General features: G+C 35.3%; 1 protein-coding gene across 7 annotated transcripts in view; it reads right to left on the bottom strand.

The window, feature by feature from the left end:
* TBC1D32 (TBC1 domain family member 32) overlaps window positions 1–27,498 on the bottom strand; it is a 179,601-nt gene that overhangs the window by 49,108 nt on the left and 102,995 nt on the right. For 6 of the 7 annotated variants that reach the window (XM_043889936.1, XM_043889937.1, XM_043889938.1 and 3 more), the window contains 4 exons: window positions 22,795–22,917; window positions 20,914–21,022; window positions 20,126–20,222; window positions 7,631–7,756 (listed from right to left, as the gene is read on the bottom strand). In XM_043889936.1, coding sequence (XP_043745871.1) covers window positions 7,631–7,756; window positions 20,126–20,222; window positions 20,914–21,022; window positions 22,795–22,917 — 455 coding nt within the window. Of the gene's footprint in view, window positions 1–7,630; window positions 7,757–12,404; window positions 14,804–20,125; window positions 20,223–20,913; window positions 21,023–22,794; window positions 22,918–27,498 lie in introns of those variants that run through there. The other variant, XM_043889942.1, reaches the window with a different exon arrangement.

Here is a 27,498-nt window from a genome sequence, read left to right as displayed (position 1 = left end):
TGCAAGTTTTGTCTTGGTAGCTTGCCTTTATCCTGGTCCTTTGGTTAGAGGGAGCAGGCTCTTATTGCCCAGGAGCCCTCATTTTTTTCCTTGCATCCACTGACATTCTCCATCACTCAGCCTAGGATATTTGAGGCAAAAACAAAACCCAAGAAATGTCATCTTTGTGCCTTGGATCCCAAGGTCCCCAGTTTGTCTTTTCAATCCAGAGTCACATATAAAACATAAGATGATGTCCACAAATCTCAGATGTACATAGTAGGAGAGAAAAGGGAAAGATCATCTACTCCATCTTTTAAAAGTAGATATCATCTCTTTATGAATATTTAGACCCCTTACAGGCTGGATGTAAGTTCTGCCATATAAATTAGACCACCAGACACAATTTTTAAAAAATCCTCAGCCTATTTCAAATCATTCTTTATTCTTACATTATTCACCATTAATACTGAATCTTAGAGAATTATCTGATGTATCAAGTACAGTGCTTTACAGCCATAAGTAGATATAAGACAGGTCAATTTCAAGTCCATGTAAGTAAGTAAGTAAGTGAAGTTGCTCAGTCGTGTCCAACTCTTTGCAACCCCATGGACTGTAGCCTACCAGGCTCCTCCATCCATGGAATTTTCCAGGCAAGAGTCATAGAGTGGGTTGCCATTTCCTTCTCCAGGGGATCTTCCCAACCCAGGGATTGAACCCGGGTCTCCCGCATTGCAGGCAGATGTTTTACCATCTGAGACACCAGGGAAGCCCTTAAGTCTATAGTTACATAGCAATTATGAGTATTCTTTGAGTATACCAGTGCAGCTGAAGTTCAGGATTCCGAAGGTGATAGATTAGAAATTGTGCTGAATTCCTCTTCCCTTTGATTAATTATGCCAAGAAGACAGTCTATGAAAAAAGGAGCTTTGGTAACAGAATCCCATGATGGGTAGATACCACTGGAAGAATACCACTAAGGCTAGCCCAATAACGATATATGATGGTGCTCACAGCGTTGAGTGATTGGAAAAAAACAGAATTGATGCTTTTGTCCCTTTAGGGGCCATTAGTGATCCTCCTTTAAGGTCTCAGGCTTTCATCATAGCACCTCTTATGCTTTCTTTGGTGCCTTAATGTTTCTCTTTCTGCTTAGAGCAGTCTGTACTTACCTGTATGTTTCTCATTTTTTTAAGCTGATTTACTAGCACTTTGATATTATCAGATAACCTAAATTATTAAAGATTTTTGTTTCTTTCCTGTATATTTGAAATCATAACTGGCTGGGACAAAGGAAAGTGTTATAGGAATCCGATCCAGAGATAAATGAGTAGACTTTAAAATTACTTTGTGTAAGTACATTTATTGACATGGAAAATTCTATACAATATTGTATTGAGACAAATGACAAAAGAAAATAGTATGCTAGGTATTACCTCTTTGGGGTTAAGAATAATTTAATGATAATCTTACCCTGCAGAAATTATAAGGCAAATTTTAGTTTCTTCATTTTGTTTATAATTTCTAATTTTCCTAGAATGATCATATAGTTCACAAAATAATTTAGTTGCTAAAAGGTTAATACTAGAATCAAAGTAGTAACTGAGGATATGGATGAGAAAGAACAGATTTTAAAAAATTTAAGAATAAACTCTATAAGACATGGTAACCAAATACATGAAAGTCAGAAGATGAAAGAAAAAGATAAGTCAAGAAGAACTAGGTTGTTCCCTTCAATTACTGTACTAGGTACAGGCTAGTGATTACAGGCAGAAAAAATGCAAGAAGATGAACATATTTTAATACTTTCCATGGCATCTCATACGGATAAAATCTAAATGGCAGGACAAAATGAGAATACTAGATTAAAAGCTCAGAGGAAAATTTTTTAAAAAGTATATCAGTTCAGTTCAGTTCAGTCGCTCAGTTGTGTCCAACTCTTTCCAACTCCATGAACCACAGCACGCCAGGCCTCCCTGTCTATCACCAACTCTCGGAGTTCACCCAAACTCATGTCCAAAGAGTTGGTGATACCATCCTACCATCTCATCCTCTGTCATCCCCTTCTCCTCCTGCCCTCAATCTTTCCCAGCATCAGGGTCTTTTCCAATGAGTCAGCTCTTTGTATCAGGTGGCCAAAGTATTGGAGTTTCAGATTCAGTATAAGTCCTTCCAAATGAACACCCAGGACTGACCTCCTTTAGAATGGACTGGTTAGATCTCCTTGCAGACCAAGGGACTCTCAAGAGTCTTCTCCAACACCACAGTTCAAAAGCATCAATTCTTCAGTGCTCAGCTTTCTTTATAGTCTAACTCTCACATCCATACATGACCACTATAGCCTTGACTAGATGGACCATTGTTGGCAAACTAATGTCTCTGCTTTTTAATGTGCTGTCTAGGTTGGTCATAACTTTCCTTCCAAGGAGTAAGTGTCTTTTAATTTCATGGCTGTAATCACCATCTGCAGTGATTTTGGAGCCCAGAAAAATAAAGTCAGCCACTGTTTCCCCATCTATTTGCCATGAAGTGATGGGACCAGATGCCATGATCTTAGTTTTCTGAATGTTGAGCTTTAAGTCAGCTTTTTCACTCTCCTCTTTCACTTTCATCAAGAGGCTCTTTAGTTCTTCTTTACTTTCTGACATAAGGGTGGTGTCATCTGCATATCTGGGGTTATTGATATTTCTCCCAGCAATCCTGATTCTAGCTTGTGCTTCCTCCAGCCCAGCATTTCTCATGATATACTCTAGCCAGAAGTAAATCTGAAACAACAAAAGTACACCTTCCCCCTTTTTTAAGGGGACTCTTGATTTGTGTCACCTTATTATCCTAAATGATTACATGGCAGATCTAAGGCACAGTTCAGTTCAGTCGCTCAGTCGTGTCCAACTCTTTGCGACCTCATGGACTGCAGCACGCCAGGCTTCCCTGTCCATCACCAACTCCCAGAGTTTACTCAAACTCATGTCCATTGAGTCGGTGATGCCATCACCATCTCATCCTCTTCTCTTTCATCCCCTTTTCCTCCCACCTTCAATCTTGCCCAGCATCAGGGTCTTTCCCAAAGAGTCAGTTCTTTGCATCAGATGGCCAAAGTATTGGAATTTCAGCTTCAGCATCAGTCCTTCCAATGAATATTCAGGATTGATTTCCTTTGGGATGGACTGGTTGGATCTCCTTGCAGTCCAAGGGACTCTCAAGAGTCTTCTCCAACACCACAGTTCAAAAGCATCAATTCTTTAACGCTCAGCTTTCTTTATAGTCCAACTCTCACATCCATACACGACTACTGGAAAAACCATAGCTTTGACTAGACGGACCTTTGTTGGCAAAGTAATGTCTCTGCTTTTTAATATGCTGTCTAGGTTGGTCATAGCTTTTCTTCCAAGGAGCAAGCGTCTTTTAATTTCATGGCTGCAGTCACCATCTACAGTGATTCTGGAGCCCCCCAAAATAATGTTGGTCACTGTTTCCATTGTTTCCCCATCTATTTGCCATGAAGTGATGGGACCAGATGCCATGACCTTAGTTTTCTGAATGTTGAGTTTTAAGCCAGCTTTTTCACTCTCCTCTTTAACTTTCATAAAGAGGTTCTTTTAGTTCTTCTTTGCTTTCTGCCATAAGGATGGTGTCATCTGCATATCTGAGGTTATTGATATTTCTCCCGGCAACCTTGATTCCAGCTTGTGCTTCATCCAGCCCAGCGTTTCTTATGATGTACTCTGTATGTAAGTTAAACAAGCAGGGTGACAATATACAGCCTTGATGTACTCCTTTCCCGATTTGGAATCAGTCTGTTGTTCCATGTCCAGTTCTAAATGTTGCTTTCTCATCTGCATACAGATTTCTTAGTTTCCCCCTCAGTCAGTCTCTCCCATCAGGAAGCTTCCATAAGCCTCTTATCATTCTCCATTAGAGGGCAGACAGAATGAAAACCACAATCACAGAAAACTAACCAATCTGATCACATGGACCACAGCCTTGTCTAACTCAATGAAACCTATGAGTCATGCCATATAGGGCCATCCCAGAGGGGCCAGTCATGGTGGAGAGTTTTGACAAAACATGGCCCACTGGAGAAGGGAATGGCAAACCACTTCAGTACTCTTGCCTTGAGAATCCCATTGACAGTATGAAAAGGCAAAAAGATAGGACACTAAAAGTGTCCTCAGGTCGGTAGGTGCCCAATATGCTACTGGAGATTAGTGGAGAAATAACTCCAGAAAGAATGAAGAGATGGAGCCAAAGCAAAAACAACACCCAGTTGTGGATGTGACTGGTGATGGAGGTAAAGTACGATGCTGTAAAGAGCAACATTGCATAGGAACCTAGAATGTTAAGGCATTCCAGGTTAACATGTTAACAGATAATGTTAATCTAAGGCACATTTTTGCTCAAATTCTGCCCTCAGTGCTATTCTCCCCACTAAAAGGAACCAGAATTCCTTGAACTACATTTAGGAGCCAGAAACATGAGTCCAGATGACCTCACTGCTGTTATGCCAGGATTCTTTCAGAGAAAAACAGAAAAAAATAAAGCAAAATTTAAAGGACAAAAGGGCATCTTAAACAAAAACTCTTAAAAGTCCAAGTAGTAATAATTTGCACATTTGAAGTATAGAGTTAGACAAAATGTATTATAGTTATAAAGCATACCAGCTTCCAATACTGTCTATAAGACATGTTACATATGTTATTTAGTGGCCAACTCAAATGAAATGAATTCTACATTGTATGCATGTGTGTGCTTGTCAGTTGACTCTTTGCAAACCAATGGACTGCAGCTGGCCAGGCACCTCTGTCTCGGGATTCTCTGGGTAAGAATACTGGAGTGGGCTGCCATGCCCTTCTCCAGGCAATCTTCCCAACCTAGGGATCGAACTCATGACTCTTATGTTTCCTACATGGCAAGTAGTTCTTTACCACTAGCACCACCTGGGAATCCATATTATTAACACTGGAAAACAAAAACAGGAAGAATATACCTGGAACATACTTAATTGTATAATTATTAGGTCACAAAAGACTAGTGGGAAATAAGGATTAGAAGATAATGTGAAAAACAGAAACATTTTTATAGGGAAATTACTCTAGGAAGATACAAGAGTAAAAAAAATTAAACACACAATTGATGATGGAATCTAATGTTTAGAGTGAATAGACAACAAGCGGCTAGTGTAATAAACTCAGCAGAAACTAGAAGTCTATCAGATCTACAGGAGCCTTCCTGACAAGAAGAAGAAAAAAAAAGAACTGTGGAATGATTTATATTTTAACAAAGAAAAAGAGGCAGTCCATGAATACATTTGAAATTCAACCTAATGGAATAGAGTGTCTACCTATGTTCTCTCCTGAAGCTGAATGAAATAAACACATGAAAATGAATGAAATTTATAGAAATTCAGAGAACATGTTCTAATTAGTTCCATGTCAGGAAAAAGGTCTGGGATATAACTGAGGGTGGGGTAGAAGGTACACATAGAACAAGAATAAGGTTACGAAAAAGAAAAATGTGACTTATGTTTTAAAAAATTAACTTCAGCCTGTGGGTCTTAGGTCATATAATATATTGCTTCTGCCAATGATTCATTACAAGTAAGTGCAGGAATATCATTCAAGTGCATATCTACATGGTCTCATTTATTCTTATAAGCTGAAAACCTGGAAAGAAAACTCTGGAAACAGCAGGAGCCCAAGCTGGAGAAAGCTGGAATATCTCTCTCCTGATAGCTGTCTAGTGGCCTGGGTTTAAATCAATTTGGAAAGACTATTTATAGATTGCTCTCTCCTTCCTTATCATCACCTACAAAAGGAGAGTAGCTGCCCATAGCAGGGAGCAGGATAGGGAGTCAACAGTAGGTTCTCATTAAATTCTTGTTAACTGAATCTCCTTTGTCTACCTCCTTTTGGATTCAGAGTATATAATTTATAGAGAATTTAAGACATCCATTCACTCATTATCATAATTATGAAAAATATTAATGGAGGTACATGGTATTCATTATGCACTGCAGGTTTTATATACAGATTTGAGGGAGAAACTGCAGCATAAGTAATGATAATTCAAAAACCTTTGGTTCTTGATAACTGTAGATTGCTTATATTTAAAACCCAAATTGAATCAGATTATAGAGTCATTCTGTACATGTGCATGAACATAGACAAATAAATAAGCATGCTTGCCTTACAAAAGCATGTATTTCGTGTTTCTCCCTTGAGCTTACCCCCTAAACTAGTTCAACTTTTAGCTTATAAAAAGAAAACCATGCCATGAGATTGGAGATATTAAAAATATTTTTCATCTTCTATCTCATCAGTATTATGCTCACCTGGGTTTATTTAATAAATGGTTACCTCCCATGAGCAAAACATTAGGTACTAAAGAGAAAGTGCAAAGAGTTACTACTGTAAACGGATACTGAGCATGGTTTCGGTGTCAGATTGTTGGGTTAACTTCTTGGATCTAACACTGTGGACTGAGCTCGTTGCTATGAAGAGTAACTGAATTTTGTGTAACCAACTAGACCTTGCTGGGCAGAGAGGTTAAGATCTATTTTTAAAAGTAGCTCACAATCTAATGATGGACACAGTATCAGAGTAATGTATAACTAAGACCAAGACTTGTGGGAAGTGCCTGCCCCAAGATTCCAAACAGAACATGGTTTTAATGATAATGCTCTGCTCCTTTACCCTGTTTCAGAGTTGTGAATAGAACTGAAGAGGTGATTTCTCTTTTGTCTTATCACTATCCCTGTAAGAAAGAAACTCAGAAAACTATACCTTTAGTTATTGTGTTTAAATAATATACCAAGCTGCTATTTTCTCATTTTGTTCTGTACCCTTTGGCATTTGCAAAACCTATTTTAAGTATTCTCTGTTATGCAATCAGTGATAAACATATATATATATATTTTTTCTAATAGCCATTTTTAAAGTATTTGGGAGTGTCTAAAACAGTTGAACTGCTCATTTTACAGTAAAATTTTGGAGAATAATGTTTTATTTTCTTGCCCTAAAAATATAATTTCTCCAACAAAATATAAACTTATTTTTATTTCCCATTTTTAATTTTATAGCAACTGATAGAAACATAAGAACCATAAAGCATGACTGATAAATAGGACAATATTTTTAAATTACAGCTTTCAAGAAATCTAGCTTATATTGACATTAAAATTTAGTTTTTGGAGTATATTTATTCAAGATAATGTTAATTAAAACAAGGTCATTTTACGAAACCAAGCACACATATAAATATCTGAGTATAAAACAACTTGCTAAAAAAAAAAAAAAAAAAAAAACAACTTGCTAACTGGTCTAGAAAACATAGCTGGTGATATCAAGCAAACCATTACCTAGGCAAGGTAGATTTAGCTTAACAAGACCTCTGTGACAGTATTAAAAAAAAAATCTGCATAGTTTCTCAAATTTTAATTTCTGTTCTCTAGGATCACAAATTTCCCAGAAGTCAATGGACTTCTAGAACTAATGTTATGTATTCTCTCACAGAGTCGGACACGACTGAGCAACTGAACTGAACTGAACTGACTGATTCTAGATATGCCAGTATTAATCTTGAGAAACCACAGTTTCTGTTAACAAACTTTTCAAGCCAAGAAAAATCCCACAAAAATTAAAAAAATACTCACCACCTCCACTGATTATATCAGGTTTGGCCTTCATTATTTTGCAGAATTGTCTTCGGCAGTTTTCTATCCATGCAGTTTGTTTATCAGACATTTTGAAGCACAATAAAAGTTTGCCAAGATCATTGTCTAATAAGAAAGATGTCTTGTTACGTTATTTTAACAAAAGATGCTAGATACACTGAAAAATAAGTATTAATGTTAGTAATGTAAACAGTTATAAGTTCCAGAAAAAATATTTTATATGGGTTTCAAAAGGAAACAGATATTTTTCTGTAATTATATCTTACACCATCAAACTGCTATCACCATATTTATCAAAAACTCATAAAATGGACTGATTTATAACCATTACTCTTTCTTACACAAACATTATTCATTACTGAGTATTTGATTTAATACAGAGTGCGGACCTTAAGATTTCACTACAGAGACTGATATAAACATTATACTAATTCTTCATGTACATTCAGGTGCAGTTTTATTCATTTCTTTTTTTTTTTTTTTTTTTTTTAGAGCCAACCACGCCTTTATTAGTTTCTGCAGCAGGGCAACTGGAGCCCCTATCTACAAGGGAATTTTAGCACGCTACTCTGGCTACTGGGCTTATTCATTTCTTTAAGGCAAAAAGAAAGCATAAATGTAGAAAATCTCTAGTCAGTTATTTATTTCCTCTTTTTGGTAAAAGGAAAAAAAAAATAGGCTGAAAATGAATCATGCTAAAAAAGCATGCATGCATGTGCTCAGTCCAACTCTGCAACCCTTTGGACTGCAGCCCACCAGGCTCCTCTGTCCATGGGATTCCCCAAGCAAGAATACTGGAGCAAGTTGCCATTGCCGCCTCCAGGGGTCTTCCTGACCCAGGGATGGAACCAATGTCTCCTGTGTCTCCTGCACGGGCAGGTGGATGCTTTTACCACTGAGTTACCTGGTAAGTCCCGCTCAAAGAGCATCTTTTGCTAAATTATAACTTTTCTTCTTTCTTAGCAATTTTATGAATATGGCAAAATTAATTTTATGTTTTCCTTTTATTCACATGAGATTTTTCCACCTTCCATTTTAATTGTATTCCCATCATATTTTGCATTAGAAAACATCTAATTTATTGATTTAGAAAACATCTAAATATCTTGAAGATTTAGGTGTCATTTAAAAAGGATATACAAATACATATATATATAAGCATATATACTATTTACTCACATATATATGTAAAAATTCAAAGAGGAGAAAAAAAAATCTCTTCTTTCTAGAAGAACAGAGGGTGGGGGGATAGACAGTCACATCAACTCATACACTTTACCACTGTCCTTGAAGGAGAATTTGGGGAAAGAGGAACAAGACCATTTTCCATGTATAAAGTCAAAGGCCTGATTGCTTCTACCCAAAGACATGGTTTGGAACACTATAAAATACAGCCACCTAAGGGGCTAATGAATTTCACCAAGAAAATATCAGTAGTCAACTTAACACTAAAGAGGATTTCAACCAACTCCTGGTCCTTTGAAATGAATAAAATTATAATAAAGAAAGTAAGTCCTTATTCTTAGGAATTTTTTAAAAAATAAACTTTTACCTTACTAAACTATTTTATTTTTCCATCTAATTTTTATAAAAATACATTCAATAAACATGCATGGAATTCCTATGTGGCTATAACAATCTAGACAGACAAGGTCACTGGCCCTCATGCGACTTACATGTGTGTGTATTTGTGCATTAACAGTCAGGAGTATAACTGAGTATAATCAAGATTTATTAATACATATCATTCCAATGATCTAAGCTGATTTTATTTAGCCCTAAAAAAGCAGTTACATATCCTCACTCAATCCTCATGGTTATCATATACAAAATTATATGACTGATTGTACAAATCATAATTCATGTAACTATTTCCACATTTGACAATTAGGTCACCAAAAAAGCCTTCTCATATCAAAACTACAGAAATATTCTTTTGTACAAACATTATGAGTAGGGCTTCCCAGGTGGTGCTGGTGGTAAAAGAACCCACCTGCAAATGCAGGAGACATAAGAGACGTGGGTTCAGTCCCTCGGTTGGGAAGACCTCCTGGAGAAGAAAATGGCAACCTACTCCAATGTTCTTGCCTGGAGAATCCCATGGACAGAGGAGCCTGGAGGGCTACGGCACATGGGGTTGCAAAGAGTTGGACACAACTGAAGTGACTCAGCATGCATGCACGAGTATACAAATGTATCAAATATATGCACACTCATAAGTATCCATATAAGCCAGAAAGAACTGTTCTGTTGGAAGAATGTAGAATTCTGATACTTAGTAGTAATCTAATATATTCCCTTTAAATATCAAGGGCAAAATGATCCTATAATATTCCACAAATGGCCTCAATCAGAGGCAATATCTAGAGAAAAATGAAACTGATTTAGTCAAAGGAGAAAATTACTATTTTTAATAAAAACTCAAAACTTTAAACAAGAAATATCATAGCTGATAATTTTGTTGGAAATTATATTATTAACAGCAGAGTATTAATGTTAAATGCATCTTGATATAAGTTAGGTAACAGACAACTGAACAGCATTAAATGGAATTTTTATAGTTTCCATTTAGAATATCTACATTATTTATTCCCCAAGAGCAAACTATCTAGAACCCACTAAGAATCACTAATTATTTGTACCTCTTAATTCCCTTTACATATCTAGCACCACTCCATAAGTATAAAGTAAGATACAAGGATATAATTATAGAACAGAGAATGCAGTCAAGATCTTATAAAAAAAACTTTATATGTAGTATAATCTATAAAAGTATTGAAGCACTATGTTGTACACCTAAAACTAATATAACACTGTAAGAGTCAGACAGTTCTATAAAAAATCACTAGTGGTACATGACTGAAAAGACAAAAGCAGTTTGCTTTTCATCTTTGTTTCCTTCTGTGTCAATTCTTTCTATCCATGTGTGACCCTGTCTTTTATAACCACCACCATCCCTCAAGGTGAAAATGTCCATAAAGCTCTTTTGTAAGTTATTTGCTATTTAAAAAACCTGTTATCTTTTCTTCTTCCCTCCTGCTCACACCCTCTTCTTGCTCTCCTGTCTCTCTCCTTTCACATTTGCTATTCTATTTTGCTCTTGCATTTCCTTCCAAGGAAAAAAGCACAGGCACTAGACTGTAAACAGTCCTGAAGCAGTAAATGTGGCATGCATCTGAATCCACCAACTGGAGAAAGGCTGAAAGACCCAATTTAGTACCTGGAAATTTGATTTGAGGCAATTAACAAATGCTGAGCTGGAGACAGAGTGCCTAGGAGACTCCTAGAGAGACAACTTTGTATCCTCATAATCTGGTTATGGTTTCCCCTGGATCTCAGTGGGAATGTGAGCTCTTCAATGTGCATATATCACAGCTAATAATATTTAGTGATTTGATATGTTTACTGAAAATTTGTATCTGTAATGTTAAAAAGTTTGAGGAAAACAAATCCTTTATTTCCCTCCTCCAAATCTGAAACCAAATGAAAAGTAGACAGGAGGATATAAATGCAGTTCAAAATATCAATGCTAGTACCGTAACAGCTAAATTAAGCACCTTAACTTGAATCTCCTGCCACATGGACTTAACAAATCTCTCCCCTGCACTGAAAAAACATATTCAATCATACAGTGATGAGACAACCAAAGGTCTCTCCTGATTGCTTTTGTTAGGAAAGCTATGAGTATAATGCTAACTGGAAAAAAAAAACAAAAAAGGTTTAAATAAAAATTAATGAAAAGATAGGCTAACTTGGAAATATAGCCTTTAAGTAGTCTAATCCAAGATTTTTCATTCCTTCTCCAAAATTCACCTACCAAACATTTTTCCTTCCTAACTTAGTACATAATAAGTGAGGAAGTCCAGAGAGAGGCCAGTAACTTTACTCTAGCAAAAGCCCTTGGGCATGGAGAATGAGGCAAGGAGAAATGGAATTACCGGAATGGTATCATAGGAACACAACAATTCTAAATCAGTGATTTGGGGAATAGAACAAACCTGAACGATACATAAAATTGAATGTTTACCAAAATTTCTTTGTTTATCGTCACATAAAAAATTTAAAAACCATAGCTTTGCTTCTGGTCATGGAGAAACTGGAAATATACTTGCCTTCCTACCATAAATAACTCAAGAAATGTTAAAATATATCAAAACACTGTTTTCAGACACTGGTCAACAACAGGCAGTATAGGACTGTCATGTCTGAGAAAAGGGAAACTAACAAGGTACCTTTACAAGTGGGCCCTGGTTTTTTCTAGAATTACTTTCAACATGATTATGCAGGAAGTGGGGCACTGAGTTAAAGACACAGAAGTCAAACGGCAGAGAGACTGAGGAGCCTAAAATTTGTGGAAGAGGGAGAACAAAGAAAGAACTCCAAAAATCTGTTTAAGTTTTTGTCTAGGTGGTTGCAAAGAATCGGCTGTGCAGATGAAGAGTGAAGCTCCACAAGACTGGGCAGAGAACATGAACAATTCTGAGTATACATACGGTGAGGAGATGTCCAAGTTACAGAAAGACCATGAAGAGTCCTCCTCAGAGTTCCACAGACCAAAAGAGTCAAACCTTCGTAAAAGAGTTAAATTAACCTTAAAGTAAAGACACGGGGCTTCCCAGGTGGCGCACTGGTAAAGAATCCGTCTGCCAATGCAGGAGCTGCAGGTTTGATCCTTGGGTTGGGAAGATCCTCCAGAGGAGGAAATGGCAATCCACTCCAGTATTCTTGCCTGGAGAATTCCATGAGCAGAGAAGCCTGGTGGGCTACAGTCCATGGGGTCACACATAGATACGACTGAGCGACTAAACACACACACACACACAAAGACAACTTTACACGTAGCCTAACAAAAACAATGAAAGCCCTGAATGATCAAACTGATTTCACAAGTAACTTGACTGCATGGCCCGAAATGTCCATTACTCTTTAAAGAAAACAAAATCTAGCACTCAACTATGTAAAATTAATAATGCTGAGTATTTAATTAAAAGTTACTAACCAGTAGTTAAATCAATTAATATAAAGACACAGAAAGGACCTTGGTTATACAATTACTGGGTAAATATTTTAAAGCAGTTGTTTTTAAGAATTTTAAGAAAATACAAACAAAAAGTGAAATTAACTCAAACTGCAGTTAATCTATACTGGAATCCTCCTGAGTAAAATGGTACACACAAATGGTGCATGTAACAAACTAGATGAATCTTGAATTCATTATGCTTAAAGAAATCAAGCACAAATAAAGTATCTTACGTGAGTCTATCTGTATGAAGTGCTAGTATGAAAAAACAAATCTACAGCTATAGTTCTCAAATGGGCTAAGTTTTGCTCTGGGAGGGGTGGGTGCAGAGAGAGACCTCTATGGGTATCTAGTGAGCAGAGACCATGAAAGCTGCTAAAAAAAAATCATACAATGCACAGGACAGTTCCCTCTGGCAATAAGCACTTTTTACCCAACCCACTTACTTACTTACTATCACTGAGGAAATAGGAAACATCAAGTTTCATGTTTACAAAATTCAATTACAACTGATAATAGTTCATATCTAAACCCTGAAATTCTTTGTTATGGTAAGTACTATAATCTTTTCATACTTGATGATATTGTATAATTTGTTTCTCAAAAGATTACAATATAGAAGGAAAGGTTATACTTATTATCACAGATGATGTAAAAAGAAAGAACCTCCATTTCAAGGACAAGAAAAATGTAAGCACAATACAAATGCAAAGAAAATCTATGCAAAAAACTTTGCATACTTCTTTCCAAGGGTATCAGACATTCTGAATGCCCATTTTATACAGAATATCATAAACAGCTGCTATAAAAGAAACAAAATAAATGGAAGATTTAATAAATTAACTTGCAACAGATTCCTAGGCTTAATTTGGAAAGTCACCCATCTATTAGTCTGAAGCATATTTGTGAAATATTTGCTTCCAATTTGTGTTTCTGCTTATCTTTTCCTTTTCCATGCAGATTAATACAGTTATGCCCCTTTATTCTTAATATTTACAATATCTAAGGAAAGACTCTGGAGTGGTCTCCAAGAAGCAATTGAAAAGATGCTTAAATTCTCTATATTAGTTCTCCCTACATTTCTAAATGTGAGAGTATCTAAATTCTTACACTGTCTTTATTTGGTTTGAACTGTGAGTTCTTACACATATGACATCTATATTTTATACAGATTATACTTCACTTTAGAATTATCATATCACTTTTCATTTTAATATGTGATAATTAAGCATGTACTATAGGAGGCATCAGAGTTTTTTTAAAAAATGAGCAATTAGTTTTCCCCTATCACTTGCATCTAAACTAGCAGGTGATTTATTTCTGCTATCTGCCACTGATGTTTGTTTCAAACATGCAAGAAGTACATGAAGAGTTTTTACAATTCAAAGGAAAACACTTATTCTGATTTTTAAACTAAGTATCTCAACAACTACAGCTCAAGATTCATGACATTGGAAAGGAACCATATTTTCTTATTCTCTCAGTTAACAGGATAATGCCAAATAAAAGCCATTTACCTTTTATCTGCAGAAAATAAATTTTAATTCCAAGGGTAGAAACAATACAGAAAGAAAAAAAAATGAGAAAGTGCCTGACTTGACATAAAAGCCTAGATAAATATTTGATAAAAAGGAGAATTCATCTCCAAAAATATTTATAGACTTACTATATATGTAAGACATAATACAAAGACTTTCAAAATCAGAACAAACAATACCTTGTCATCATGCTGCATTACATTTTATGTAGTACATATTATTTTTCAAAGCACTTTGTTTTTCTTATGGGATTCTATTTTCGGTTGATTGGAGGAGAAGTGGCAATCCTAAATCTTACATAATTTATCAGACTAGGAATAAAAGCAATCCAACCTACTCATTTGTTAATTTGGCAATTTTCATTCTTTTATTAAAATGTAGTTGCTGTTGTAAGTCATGCCATTCTCCTTTTTTTCTTAAGCTCATTTTTACTTCAGAACATTCATAAGTTTACTTGTATCAAAAGCTACTAATATGTTTGAGGCTTTCAATGAACAGCCATTTGAATTTCTAAGATCAAAAAAAAAAAAGCAATCACTGCCAGTGGCCTGGACATCGATGACCTTGCGAATCAATGCTGTGCTTCGGCTGGCCCTGTTAGGGATACGAGAAACATAAAGGCAATGACAAAACAACATACTCTCTACTTTGAAGATACCAGCCCCAACAAAGCAAATGTATTTCTCAGTGATTTCTTGATAAAGATAGAAATTCTACAGTAATAAAGTAGATAGGATATAGGCATGAATTTGATTGCTGATTTTTATAATTCAGCCTGCATAAACTTTATAAAATAAAAAATAAAGTGAATGGAAGATGCTAGAAAGGGAAGTAAGGAGAGCTTATTTCTCATTTTACTGAGTTATGTCTTTCCAAAGGCCAGACTATGCTAGCCAACTCAAGCCATTTTTATTTCTCAGTATGGAAGTACTGAATTTCCCTTTCTCCTAAAAGAAAGAAGTCCCCATCCTGAACACATCAAAATGGAATGCTGAAGAGCACACTCACTGATTAGTGATGTAATAATTCCTGGGAAATCTAATTTTAGCTTAGGAAAGCAAAAACAAAACAAAACAGATTGTTGTCTCAGTCTTTCTGTTTCATATAGGAAAGGAAGTATGAGTTAATCTCTAGCAGTTCACTGACATGCTAACTGGCACTTGGTTTTAACTACTGCACACCTCTCCAACGTCCCTTCCCTCCTTCTTATCTTCTACACAGGAACAATAAGTTGCTGTACTAACACATTTCTTCCTACTTTTCTCAACTCTCAGATAACAGAGAGATGACATTTTGGAAGAAAAATTTTCATGTAAGTTGATTTATGATTATCCACATATGTGACATATGTACATAAATAATACTTACCAGTTTTTTTAAAGGCTTTTACATTTTAATATAGTGACCCTAAAAACGTACAAAGAAAAATAACTGAACCAAATGGTGCCTCAAGATTCTTATTTACAGATGAAAACAAATCATCTAATAGCTAACACTGATGCCAGAGAACTAACAAGAGGCAATTTAACAGATGAAGAAATGCTAACTGTAGCAAGGAGGATAAATCTAAAAGTTGGGAGACAAATTAGGTGAATGTCAGCCTGTGCACACAACTAAAGTGATTTTTTTCCACAACAATGAAATGATATCTCAAAATACTGCAGTGCAAGTGACTAAAATAACACCTATCAGAATCAGTGAATCATTACCTCCAAATTGAAAAAGCAAAATGGCAAGTATATGAACTCTTGCCTTTAAAACAGCTATTTGTATCTTAAAGTATTACTAGCTTAAACAGCTTAAATGCATAATTACTAGCTTAAATGCATAATTTATGTTCAACTTATTGAACAGTGTTGAACGAGGAACATTACTTTGAATTTAGTTTTGTATCTGCTAGAATTACGTCTGGCTCCATTATTCTCACAGAGGTTACAGGGGCATCATCACTATACTCTCTTAGGTACTATGGAAATTTGGACATGCTTCTGATTTCCTCTCCCATTCTCTGCTGTTCTTCTACAAGTACAGGGTCAGTGAAACATGAGCAATATCATAATGACATAAGTGTGATTCATGTTTGACTCAGAATGTGTCTATGTAAAATCCCTTCCTGTGGTACCTCTTGGGCTATCCACTGACTGGCTAGATCATTCTGTCCTGCTTAACAGAATCACAGTAATGTCAGGGCCACCATTAGTAGGAAGTATTAAGTATTGCTGTAAAATTGAGAATAATGTCTTATTCAAACACTTGTATTCTAGGCATTAACAGAAAGGTAACTAGAAGTTTCTGCCCAGTATGGTGGGAAAATATGAAATTAAATAAACAGACCTGAAATTGTATTAAACTAAAATAGGACATGTGACAGAAACTGGGCCTTGTAGATTATAGGGAAGTCATTAGAGGGTTTCAATTAGAGGAGTAAAAATAATCCAACTCACATTTCAATAGCATTACTCTTGCTGCTGTGTTAACAAACTGAACAGATTACTATAACAGTACAGTGAGAGATGAGAGTGAATAGTGGATGAGTGAAAAGTGGTTTTGTTTGAGGTATGAAGAATCAAGAACATTTGTGACAGAAATGGGTCAGCCGGTAAAGCATCTGCCTGCCATGTGGGAGACTTGAGTTTGATCCCTGGGTCAGAAAGATCCCCTGGCAGGAGGAAATGGCAACTCATTCCAGTATTCTTGCCTGGAAAATCCCAGGGATGAAGGATCCTGGAGGGCTACAGTCCATGGGGTTGCAAAGAGTCAGACATGACTGAGTGATTTCACTCACAGATGCAGGTTATAAAGAGAAAAAGAGTCAAAAAAAGTCTTCAACTTTATTGCCTAAAGAAATGGAAGCACAAAGTTGTCATTTCTAAAATGAGGAAATGTACCAAAGGAATAGATTTTGAAATAGAGTACCAAAGTTTATCTCAGAGTTGTTAAATTTGATATATTTACTAACCACCCTAGCAAAGGTATTAAGTAAACAGATATGAGCACAGAGTCAAGTAGAGACACAGGTTAAAGATATAAATCTGTGTATATTGGACAGTTATTTTAGTCATAAGACTAGATGAAATCCCCAAAGAACATGCACACATACAAAAAAATACAACTGAGAACTGAGGGGCACTCCAAAGTTGAGAGTTTGGAGAGATCTGAAAGATCCAACAAAGATGAAGAATTTGCCAGGAATTCAAGGGGGTGGGGGGAATAATCAGATAACGTACTTTCTGAAAGCCAAATAAGAAAATGTTTCAAAAAGCAGAGGCATCAAACATGTTAAGTGATAATACTAAGTGTAACAAGATAAGTACTGAGATCTGACCCACTGATTTAACCCTGGTAGAATGGCAGGGGTGAAAGCCTGATTAGCTTTCAAGTAGATTCAAGAGAACACAGAAAGAGAATAACTACAATACTAAGATTAGACAATTCCTTGAAGGAATTTTGCAGTAGAAGGACAGACATGGAATTGCAGAGAGGGGAAAGCAAGTTCAAAAGAAGGTATTTTAAATATGGAAAAATTAATAGCATGCTTGTTGGCTTATGGAAAAGATACAGTGCGGAGGTCTACCAAGCTCTCATCCCCTAACTCCATAATCCCATGAAAAAACAATAAGTAAAAAGAGAGAACTGTTAGAAGCAATATCTTTGCTGAGAAAGAGAATGGAATGTATCGCACAACTGAAGAAGCTGGCCTTTTTAAGTAATATTTGCAGTTTCATTCATAGTAAAGCAAAACCTAAATTGGTACAGATGCAGCTGAGTCAGCCAATATGTATCAAGCGTATATGGATGCTGACAGCTTCTATTTCCTCAGTTTGGGAAAAAAAAAAGAAAAACAGTTATCTGACAGGAAAGACTGGGAAGAGGTGAGGAAGGGTTGATTAATGAGAAGATTTGAAAATAAGTCATCTAGGAGACTAGGAGAGTAAATGGAACTGGGGACACACTATGGGCTCACTAAAGGTTAATAACCATTCTGCAAGTTATCTTCTGGGCTAGACAGAGAAGCTATTATTACTCCCTTTTCTAAATCACTTTTAAGAGTAGAACAGGGAATAAAGTTATACTCCTCTGAGCTTCTCAGGGAACTATCAATTTAATCTTATTTTCTGATTTGTCTGCCTTAGTCAGTTTCAAATAAAGCATATTTTTTATCAAACTACTTTGAAGAAACAAATTACCTAATATGGCAATCACAAAATAAGGTTGATAATGAGTAAATTTGCTGTTCAAAAGAAAAGATGTATTTGTTTCCAAGTGAAACTTAGCAAAGATAGCAATGTGATTTCGAGACAAGGAAAGGGGTTGAAGGGTTGAGGCAGGGAGAACAGACCATGTCTTAACACCTCATCTTATCTCCAGGGCTTAGTGAAGTAACTGATAATCAGCACTCACAAACCATGTTGAATAAAGGAATGAGTAGATGAATAAATAATGAAACCTAAAGAAAGAATGTCAGAATATTTAAGACTGGCTAAAACACTGAAAGTAGCGTAGAAAACATAAGAGTAAAAGATTGGGTTCACTGAGAGATGCAAGTCAGTGTGAAGGGTCCAAAATGATATTCTTTCAAGGATCTCTTCTTACTTAATATTAACCCCACATCTCTGAATCAGGTCAAATAGAAAAACACACAGGCAAAATTGTAAAAGACAGTATTAAAGGCTTTTAAAATTCCCTCATGTTCTCTTTCCCTAACCTTTAGGTAGAGAGGAAAAAAATAGAATTTTTGCCTCTGTGCAACTGCGAGACACAGAGTGTATATATTAAACACTGGATAGAAATAAAAATATTTATCAGTTGATGGCCTCTATTAATTGATTTAAGGTAAGTAAACATAGGGAAAGGTAAATGGCTTTATGAAAGAAGAAAAATGTCTTACTTGTCAATAATAACTGTGGAATCTAACCTAGTGAAATCAATTATATACGTTATTTTTTTCCAATGCAAGTTTGTTGGTAATGCAAAGATCATGTTGATATCAAGAGTTAACTTCTCAAATTAATGGTTTAATATCTTCATATTTCATCTTAGAATTCTCAAGTCTAAAAATTGCTTGGTTTTTTATTGCTCTTATGATAAGGTCTAAATACCTGAACTTGAGGTACCTAGGTCTTATGATCAAACATGGCTTACCCGTCTAAGTCTTATCTCTGGTCACTCTTGTCCTCACATATCATGTCTCACACATCCTTGAACTACTTAGAGTTCTTAATTCAATCTGCTCCTTTTGGTCTCACTGCTGGTTCCTGTCAAAAATGCTCTTTTAATACCCAGAAAATACCTACTTCATGTCTTACATTAAACTTAATGTTCTTTGGAAGAGCATCTGCTTTATGAACTATCCTAGCAGGCTACACATTTTCTATTTAGTTCCTATCACACTGTAATACTATATGACTGTCTAATTACTTGACTGTGTTCTCTAAAAGGTCATGAACAGCTGACATTTAAAATTTTTTTATTTTACTATATTTATATAACATTTATATTTCAAGTCTTGAACACACAGGACTTACATGTGGCACACAAGTATTAAAAAAATATTAATCTGTTGAATAAAGTTCTGAGGAGGGCATGGCAACCCACTCCAGTATTCTTGCTTGGAGAATGTGCAGGGACAGAGAAGCCTGGCGGGCTACTTCTACATATCTAGAATTAATTCATCGAAAATCACTAATTCCCTTTTTAAACAAAAAAAGATTCTGATAAGAATTATTCAGCATCATACAAATATTAGTTTAGTAAAGAGTGTGTGAAATAAGGAAAACTTACAAAGGAATAGATATAGATCTATCCACATGTACAAACTGAAAGAAAAATAGAATTAATCTGCCTTCAAATTATGTCTTTCTTTCAAAGTATTAAAAAAAATCACTAAAACATGGCACTTGACAATAAGCATTTTACCTTGTTTTAGATCAGTACTTCTTGTAACACAGTCTGACAAATAGCAGTTTGGTAAAGGGTATGATGAAAACATTGGCCAAGGATATGGTTCATTACCCTAAAAAAGAAGCAAGACAGATGACTTTAGGAAGTAGTTTAATATCAAATTTTAAGACTTTTTGAAGTGACATTTAAATTGGCTTTTGTTTCATAAATTCTAAGTTGTAATTCATAAGTAATTCATAAGTTGTAACATAACTAACCAAAAGCTATCATATATTATAGTTCAATATTCTAATGGATACTAACTAAAACGAAATATAGAAACATTAAATACTGAAAACAAATATAAGTCTATAAACAGATGGCTCACAAAGCTGTTTCTCTTGCACCGTAATCATTTTGACCTCACCATTCTTGGTGTGATGAGTCAAAACAAGTGCACTTAGTAACAACAACAACAAAAAACCCTTCCAGAGAAAACCAAACTCTATGGATACTGATGAAAAAAGAGGTACTCAATATTGCCAATGAAAGTCAACAAAATTAGTCATCTAATAAAAATTAAGTATCATGAAGGAGAAAAATTTTTTAAGTGAAAAAAATTCAAGGACACACAAGGAAAATGACAAGTTTTTAATAAAATAATATCCTATCTACTCTGCAACACAAACTACCATTCGTGACATCTTGTCATGAAAAATACTATTTTCATTAGGAACTATTTACTTGTATCCTGTCATTTGAGTTGGCTATCTTGCTTCAAAATACATTCAAAAAACATTCTCCCCTCCATTTATTCCACTTACCTTCTCCAGTAACCTTGGAGGCAAAATTCGTTCCATTGGCCCACCAATAAGATTTATTCTAACAAGAACATGATTTCTTTCTACTGATAAGCTATCAATTATAAACTCCCTGAAAAATAAACATACCAATTGTCACTGCCTTAATTAAATATGATTTAATTTTAAGATCATGTCAGTGCAACGCATAAGGAAAAAAGCAATACAGTTTCTATAGAAAGGGGAGAGATAAATTCACTTTTATCTAACAGCTTTCCAACCTAAGGAGCAAAGAATTGGAGATATAATTGATATAGGAAATGAATGGTATGAAGAATATTTTCTTGACAAATGCTACATGTCAAAAAGAAATGAGATGAAGACAGGCATTACTTCCACAACAACTTTACCACATTTTTAGTCAATGTTCCCTTCAGTTCTAGTTGTTATTATTCAGTTGCTAAGTCATGTTTGACTTTTTGTGTCCCCATGGACTGTAGCACCCCAGGCTCCTCTGTCCTCCACTAAGTTCCAGAGTTTACTTAAATTCATGTCCATCAAGTCAGTGATTACGTCTAACCATCTCATTCTCTGCTGTTCCCTTCTTGTTTTGCCTTCAATCTTTCCTAGCATCAGGGTCTTTTCCAGTGAGTCAGCTCTTCGCATCAGGTGGCCAATGTATTATAGCTTCAGCTTCAGTATCAGTCTTTTCAATGAATATTCAGGTTGATTTCCTTTAGGATTGACTGGTTTGATCTTCCTGCAGTCTGAGGGACTCTCAAGAGTCTTCTCTAGCACCACAGTTCAAAAGCATCAATTCTAAAGCATCAATTCTTTGGCATTCAAACTTCTTCATGGTCCAACTCTCACATCTGTACATGACTGCAGAAAAAACTATAGCTTTGACTGTACAGACCTTTGCTAGCAAAGTGATGTCTTTGCTTTCTAATACACCACCTAGGATTGTCACAGCTTTCCTTCCAAGGCGCAAGCGTCTGAATTTCATGGCTGCAGTCATTGTTCACGGTGATTTTGGAGTCCAAGGAAAGGAAACCTATCATTGTTCTCACTTTTTCCCCTTCTTTTTGTGATGAAGTGATGGGACAGAATGCCATGATCTTAGTGTTCTGAATGCTGAGTTTCAAATAAGCTTTTTCATTCTCCTCCTTCACCATCATCAAGAGGCTCTTTAGTTTCTCTTTGCTTTCTGCCGTAAGTTCTAGCCCAAGCAGCCTATTTCAAATTCTAAACTTTGCATCCTCCATACTTCCTGCAGCTGTTAATACTATCCTCTATATCAAACCTAGAGTATTCAGCAATATAGCCTGATCTATACTATTTTTCCAAGGCCTAGCTAGCATGGAGGAACACTTTTTTTTAAATTATGGACACAAAAATAATGCCAGCTAATTGAATGTGTATCCAGCACATGTCAACCAATTCAAGGCAATGTCAAGTATGTTATTTTAGTAGAAAAAAGTTTTCAAGATATTACTATAACATCATTTCATAATAATCAGAATTTATGACTGTGAACTAACATAATGAAGAAAATGAAGTAAAAATTGCCTCTACAAGAGACACAAAAATCAGACATTTTGTTTAATGAGTCATCTTTCTCATGTAATCTGAATTTAAAGGTGACACAACTTAATAAAGTCAGTACTTAACTAAACCATAAAAAACTAAACAGAAACTTAGAAAGTAGTACTCTGCAAGCCATTTCCAAAAATGTCATTCACAATCTTTTTAACTGACATTTATGCTTTAATTGCTTTTTACTCTTATTTAAATCTACTGAATTCGGATAATGGAAAACATTAAATAAACTGTACTGAAATTACTGTCTTAACAGAATATCTGTAAAGAAAGCTATTATTCTGTCTTGGTATTTTTTTTTTTTACCTGTGACTTTCAGAGGTTTCTAAGGTATTTTCTTCTTGAGCATTTAGTAACATTTCAGATACTTGATACTGAGCCTCCAACAGAAGAAGAGTGTCTAGATCACAGCATACCACACTTAACAACCTATATAAAAAGGAACAATAAAAATAGATATTCTAAAATACATCCTAAAAGTTTAGAGAGTCTCTTGGTGTCTCAAACACCTATACATGGAAACACAAATTTTGTAAATAAAATTAGGCAGTTACTTCACATATATTTTAAATAACTGACTTCAAAAGATTTTCTTATTGAAATACTATTTAAAGACCATGGGTAATTTCTAATCTATGTTAAAAATTGATTTAAATCTAGGAATCTTCTCAACTAATAATTTAAAAATTAAGGGGTCTTCCCTGGTGGCTCAGCAGTAAAGAATCCACCCTGCCAATGCAAAAGATATGCCTCAGTCCCTAACCTGAGATGATTTCACACACCGTGGAAGCAACTAAGCCCGCACACCACAACTACCAAGCCTGTGGGCTGCAACTCCTGAAGCCCACTCACTCTAGAGCCCATGTTCCACTGCAAGAGAAGCCACCACAAGGAGAAGCCCATGCACAGCAATGAGAGAGCAGCCCTTATTTGCTGCAACTAGAGAAAAGCCCAAGCAGCAACAAAGACCCAGCACAGCCATAAATAAATAATAAATAAAACTATTAAAAAAGAGAGCGCTCTTAAAAAAAATAGGGAATATTAGCAAATCTATAAAAACAACAGATTGCCATCACTTTACACCAAATTAAATATAGAAGGAATGACAGAACTTTTTTTGCTACCAATCCAGGAAATGTTCACCAAGTGAAATGTCAATGGCTAACTTTATAACAGTCAAATAGAGCTGAAAACACCTAAACACACAGATCTATCTTAACATCACTAAACATAGAAATCACGTGGCTCCTATTGTGATGCAGGAGGATGTACAGTGCACCATCTATGAAATATTCTTGCTAAGAAAACTGAACCTGAAACTAACCAATCCAAGATATCTCATTATCAGTTTATAGGAAATACAAGGCTCAGAGAAATATGTAAAAAGACACCCAAGGGAAAGAGAGTCAACCCCAAAGCTAGAATATGGAGACTTCTGCACATTATGTATTTCTTCAGGAAAAAAAAAGAAAAGAAAAAGAAGTTTCATTTTAAAAAGAGGAGGTAAAGGAAGTTATAAATTAAAAGAAAAATAAAACAAATGTGAAGATTGTCTTGACCCATAATTCAAACAAAAACTGTAAAAGTATATTTTTGAGTTACACAGGCATTATCTCCAAGGTATGTTAAGTAAAAAAGCAGAGGCATAAAATGTGTACAGTGACAGCATTTGAACAAAAAATGGAGAAACATTTAAGTATACATGTAAATACATATTTGTTTTTATATAGAATTTCTCTCCAAGAACAGAATGAAACTGGCAAGAACTGTCAGACGGGGTGGGGGTGTAATCTGACAGACTAAGGGAATATATTTCTCACAGTACATCTTTTACAGTTTTTCAATTTTAGTGCAATCACATGCTTTACCTATTCGATAGCATCTGCAGAAAAATATCTGATGGATGCATTTAAGAGCAATTCAATATCACTCCCCAGAATCTAGTGAAAATGAACAAATGCATATAAAACTAAGACAAAATCTACTATCATCAATTTAGGTAAATGTTCCATATTTAGTTTATAGAAGTAAAAATATTTGTGCAAGATAAAACAAACAAAAAAACTACTTAAGACTTTTAGTTTAAAGATGGTAGTATAAATTGGTATTTCCCTTCTCTAAGTCTAAAAATAAGCCTAAGAATTGAGAAGGAAAGAAAAGATCAATATTAAGTTACAAAATGAGCTGAAGGACAGTCAAGGGCAGTCAAACTTGGGCAAAGGTGATTGTGGGAGGAAAGAAACTAAGAAAGGACATCATGGCTGCCAACGAAAAAAAAGGATTAATTCCTCCCCCAAATTCATAAAAACATTTTAAAAAATGAGTATACTCAGATGAAAAACCCAATCCTCTATTTATAACAATGGAAACAGAATACATGAGACAGAAGCAGGAAAATCTCTGGTTCTATTATGGTTCCTATAATAAAAGGAACAGGTAGAATGTGGAGTCACAGACAAATCAATTATGAGTTATTGGTTATAGGTTATAGAGACAATTATTAATAGTTAAAACTGACTACACTCCATATTGAGATTGGCAGGGACAACACAAAAACATACATAAATCCCAAAACCTGGGCCCACAGAAAGAGTTCAGCTAACTGGGAACATGACCGTAATGTCTCTTCAACACAAGCTTCCTATAATAGCTGATGAAAAAACTCACACCCCTCCAAAAAGAAATATCACAGGATGCATCCAAAGGTGCTCCAAGAAAAAGGATGAAATAACAGGATGAGCAGATGGCAAACACAAACACACATATACATATACACACATAGAGCTGTCATTATAACTTGAAAACTATGACCAAATAATTGTCTGTGATTTTTAAGTTAAATAAAATGTATCATATATCAACAGGCTGTATAACTTACAGAATATTATCCATCAATTATCTCTTTATTTAAAACGTTTAATATAAAGCAATAGTGTCCAACGAGTTCTTTGCACAAAGTAGAGCTATATAAGCGCAGGGAAGAAGCAGCAAAACAACCAGAAAAAATAAAACATGAACTGGCAGAACTAAAGGAAAGAACCAGAAGAAAGTAAAGTGTTGTAGGAATTAAAGCACAACTACAAACAGCAAAAGAAAAAAAAGGACAGATGCTGCTAAAAGCAGAATAAATGTTATAGGGAACAGAAAAGTATGAAAAATATAATGAAAACAAAGAGTTTAAATTATTGTTTGAAAACAGAAATAACCTAACAGGACACACCTTTAGCGATACTAGTCAAATTCTTCCCAAGAAAAAACAACCATGAATCTAAGTATATAAAGTGACAGCATGTCCATAAGTAAACTGAAATTAGAAGAGTCAACACTAAGACAGACCTAGAAAAGCCGTTACACTTAGAGAAATAAAGACCACTGGGGTATCTAGGAAGAGTCACTAACAGGTGGAGTTGGGGGCAGGTAATCAAGCTGTTCTCAGACATATCCATAGCAACATTCAACACCAGCGGGACAATGAAACCATACTGGGCAGAGGTCTCAAATCAGATATTAACACATATTATGAAACTGTGATCATTTTTAACCTGTAGTAATGACATGAATAAACAAAATACAAACAGATGCAAATATACAGAGAAATTTAAAATATGTCAGGAGCAGACAGAATTTCCTGATAGACTGAATATTTGGAGCAAAAATTAAAAAAATACTAAGGATAACGCTAGATGTCTTGTTAGAAAAATAAGAATCAAGTTGTTGGAAACTAATAAGGCTTTAAGCAATAAAGATTTAGGGTGCATTTAGTAACCTTTCTACTTTCTTCAGGCTACTAAATCAGTGAACCGGTAGTGAAAATAACCTCAGCGTCCTCTAGTTTATGATTTGAAGGGAGGAGTCCATAGAATCTAGATGAACAATGAGATGATCCAAGGTGAATTAGGGTATCTGTGAAAGCAAATGCATGCCTGGACTGAATTCTCATTAGAGAATGAATAAATAGAAACTTTAACAAATGAGGTAAGACTTTTAAAATCTTACAAATACTAGGAATAATGGAGAGTTTCACAAATTTGATCCAGCAGTAAATTAAAAGAACAGCATACTGTGATCAAATACAGTTCATTCCAGGAAGAAAAGGATAGCTTAATGTTAAAACATCTCCTGAGGTAATTCATGGCATCTATATGTAATAGAAAATAATCATATAATCATCTGACCAGAGGCCTAAAAGCTACTTGATTTAAGATTCAACATTCACAGTCTACTCCATATATTCCAAAAAAATGTTAACTAAATTTAAAAAAAGGTTACTTCTTTAAGAAGACAAATTCATTTCAATGCAAGAGCTAAAAGTATAAAGGGCAAAAGCATTCCCACTGAGGTAATGAGAAAAGCAAAACTGTCCATTATTTAGCATTGTTTTAGAAGTTTAAGCCAATGCAAAAAAGATGAGAAAAAGAATGTTACCTGAAAAGAAATAATGCTGTTCATTATCAGAAGATGATAAAACTGTTTATTTGGAGACTACTTATCCCCATGATATAAAATTCAATTTACTTAATTTTAAGAAATACTGACTGAATACCTACCAAGTGCCTACTACTGCTTTAAGTGCTGAAGATACCTCACTGAACACAAATCGACAAAAATCCCAGTCCTTATGGAATGCCAATACTAGAAGAGGGGAACAAGGAACCAAATACAAACTTAAAACACAGCACGGATACAACTAAAGCAGGGAAATGAGTAAGGAGGACAACAAGAGAGCAGTGGGGATGGATCACTGTACCCAATTTTAAATAAGGTCGTTAGGAAAGACCTCATCAAGAAGGTGACACTGGGTAAAGACCTAAAAGAAAGAAAGAAACAATCCATGGAGCTATCTGAGGGAAAAATGCTCTAAGACAGCAAATAGCTTGAGCTAGCGACTTAAAGTGAGAGCATACCTGCCTCTTTGAAGAAGAGGAAAGGAGTCAATGTGGCGCTAGTGGTAAAGAATCTGCCTGCCAAAGCAGGAGATGCAAGAGACACGAGCTCAATCCCTGGGTCGGG

This window comes from Cervus elaphus, chromosome 28 (genome assembly GCF_910594005.1).
Source record: "Cervus elaphus chromosome 28, mCerEla1.1, whole genome shotgun sequence".
NCBI classification, from domain to species: domain Eukaryota; kingdom Metazoa; phylum Chordata; class Mammalia; order Artiodactyla; family Cervidae; genus Cervus; species Cervus elaphus.
This window is presented reverse-complemented; position numbering and strand designations above follow the sequence as displayed.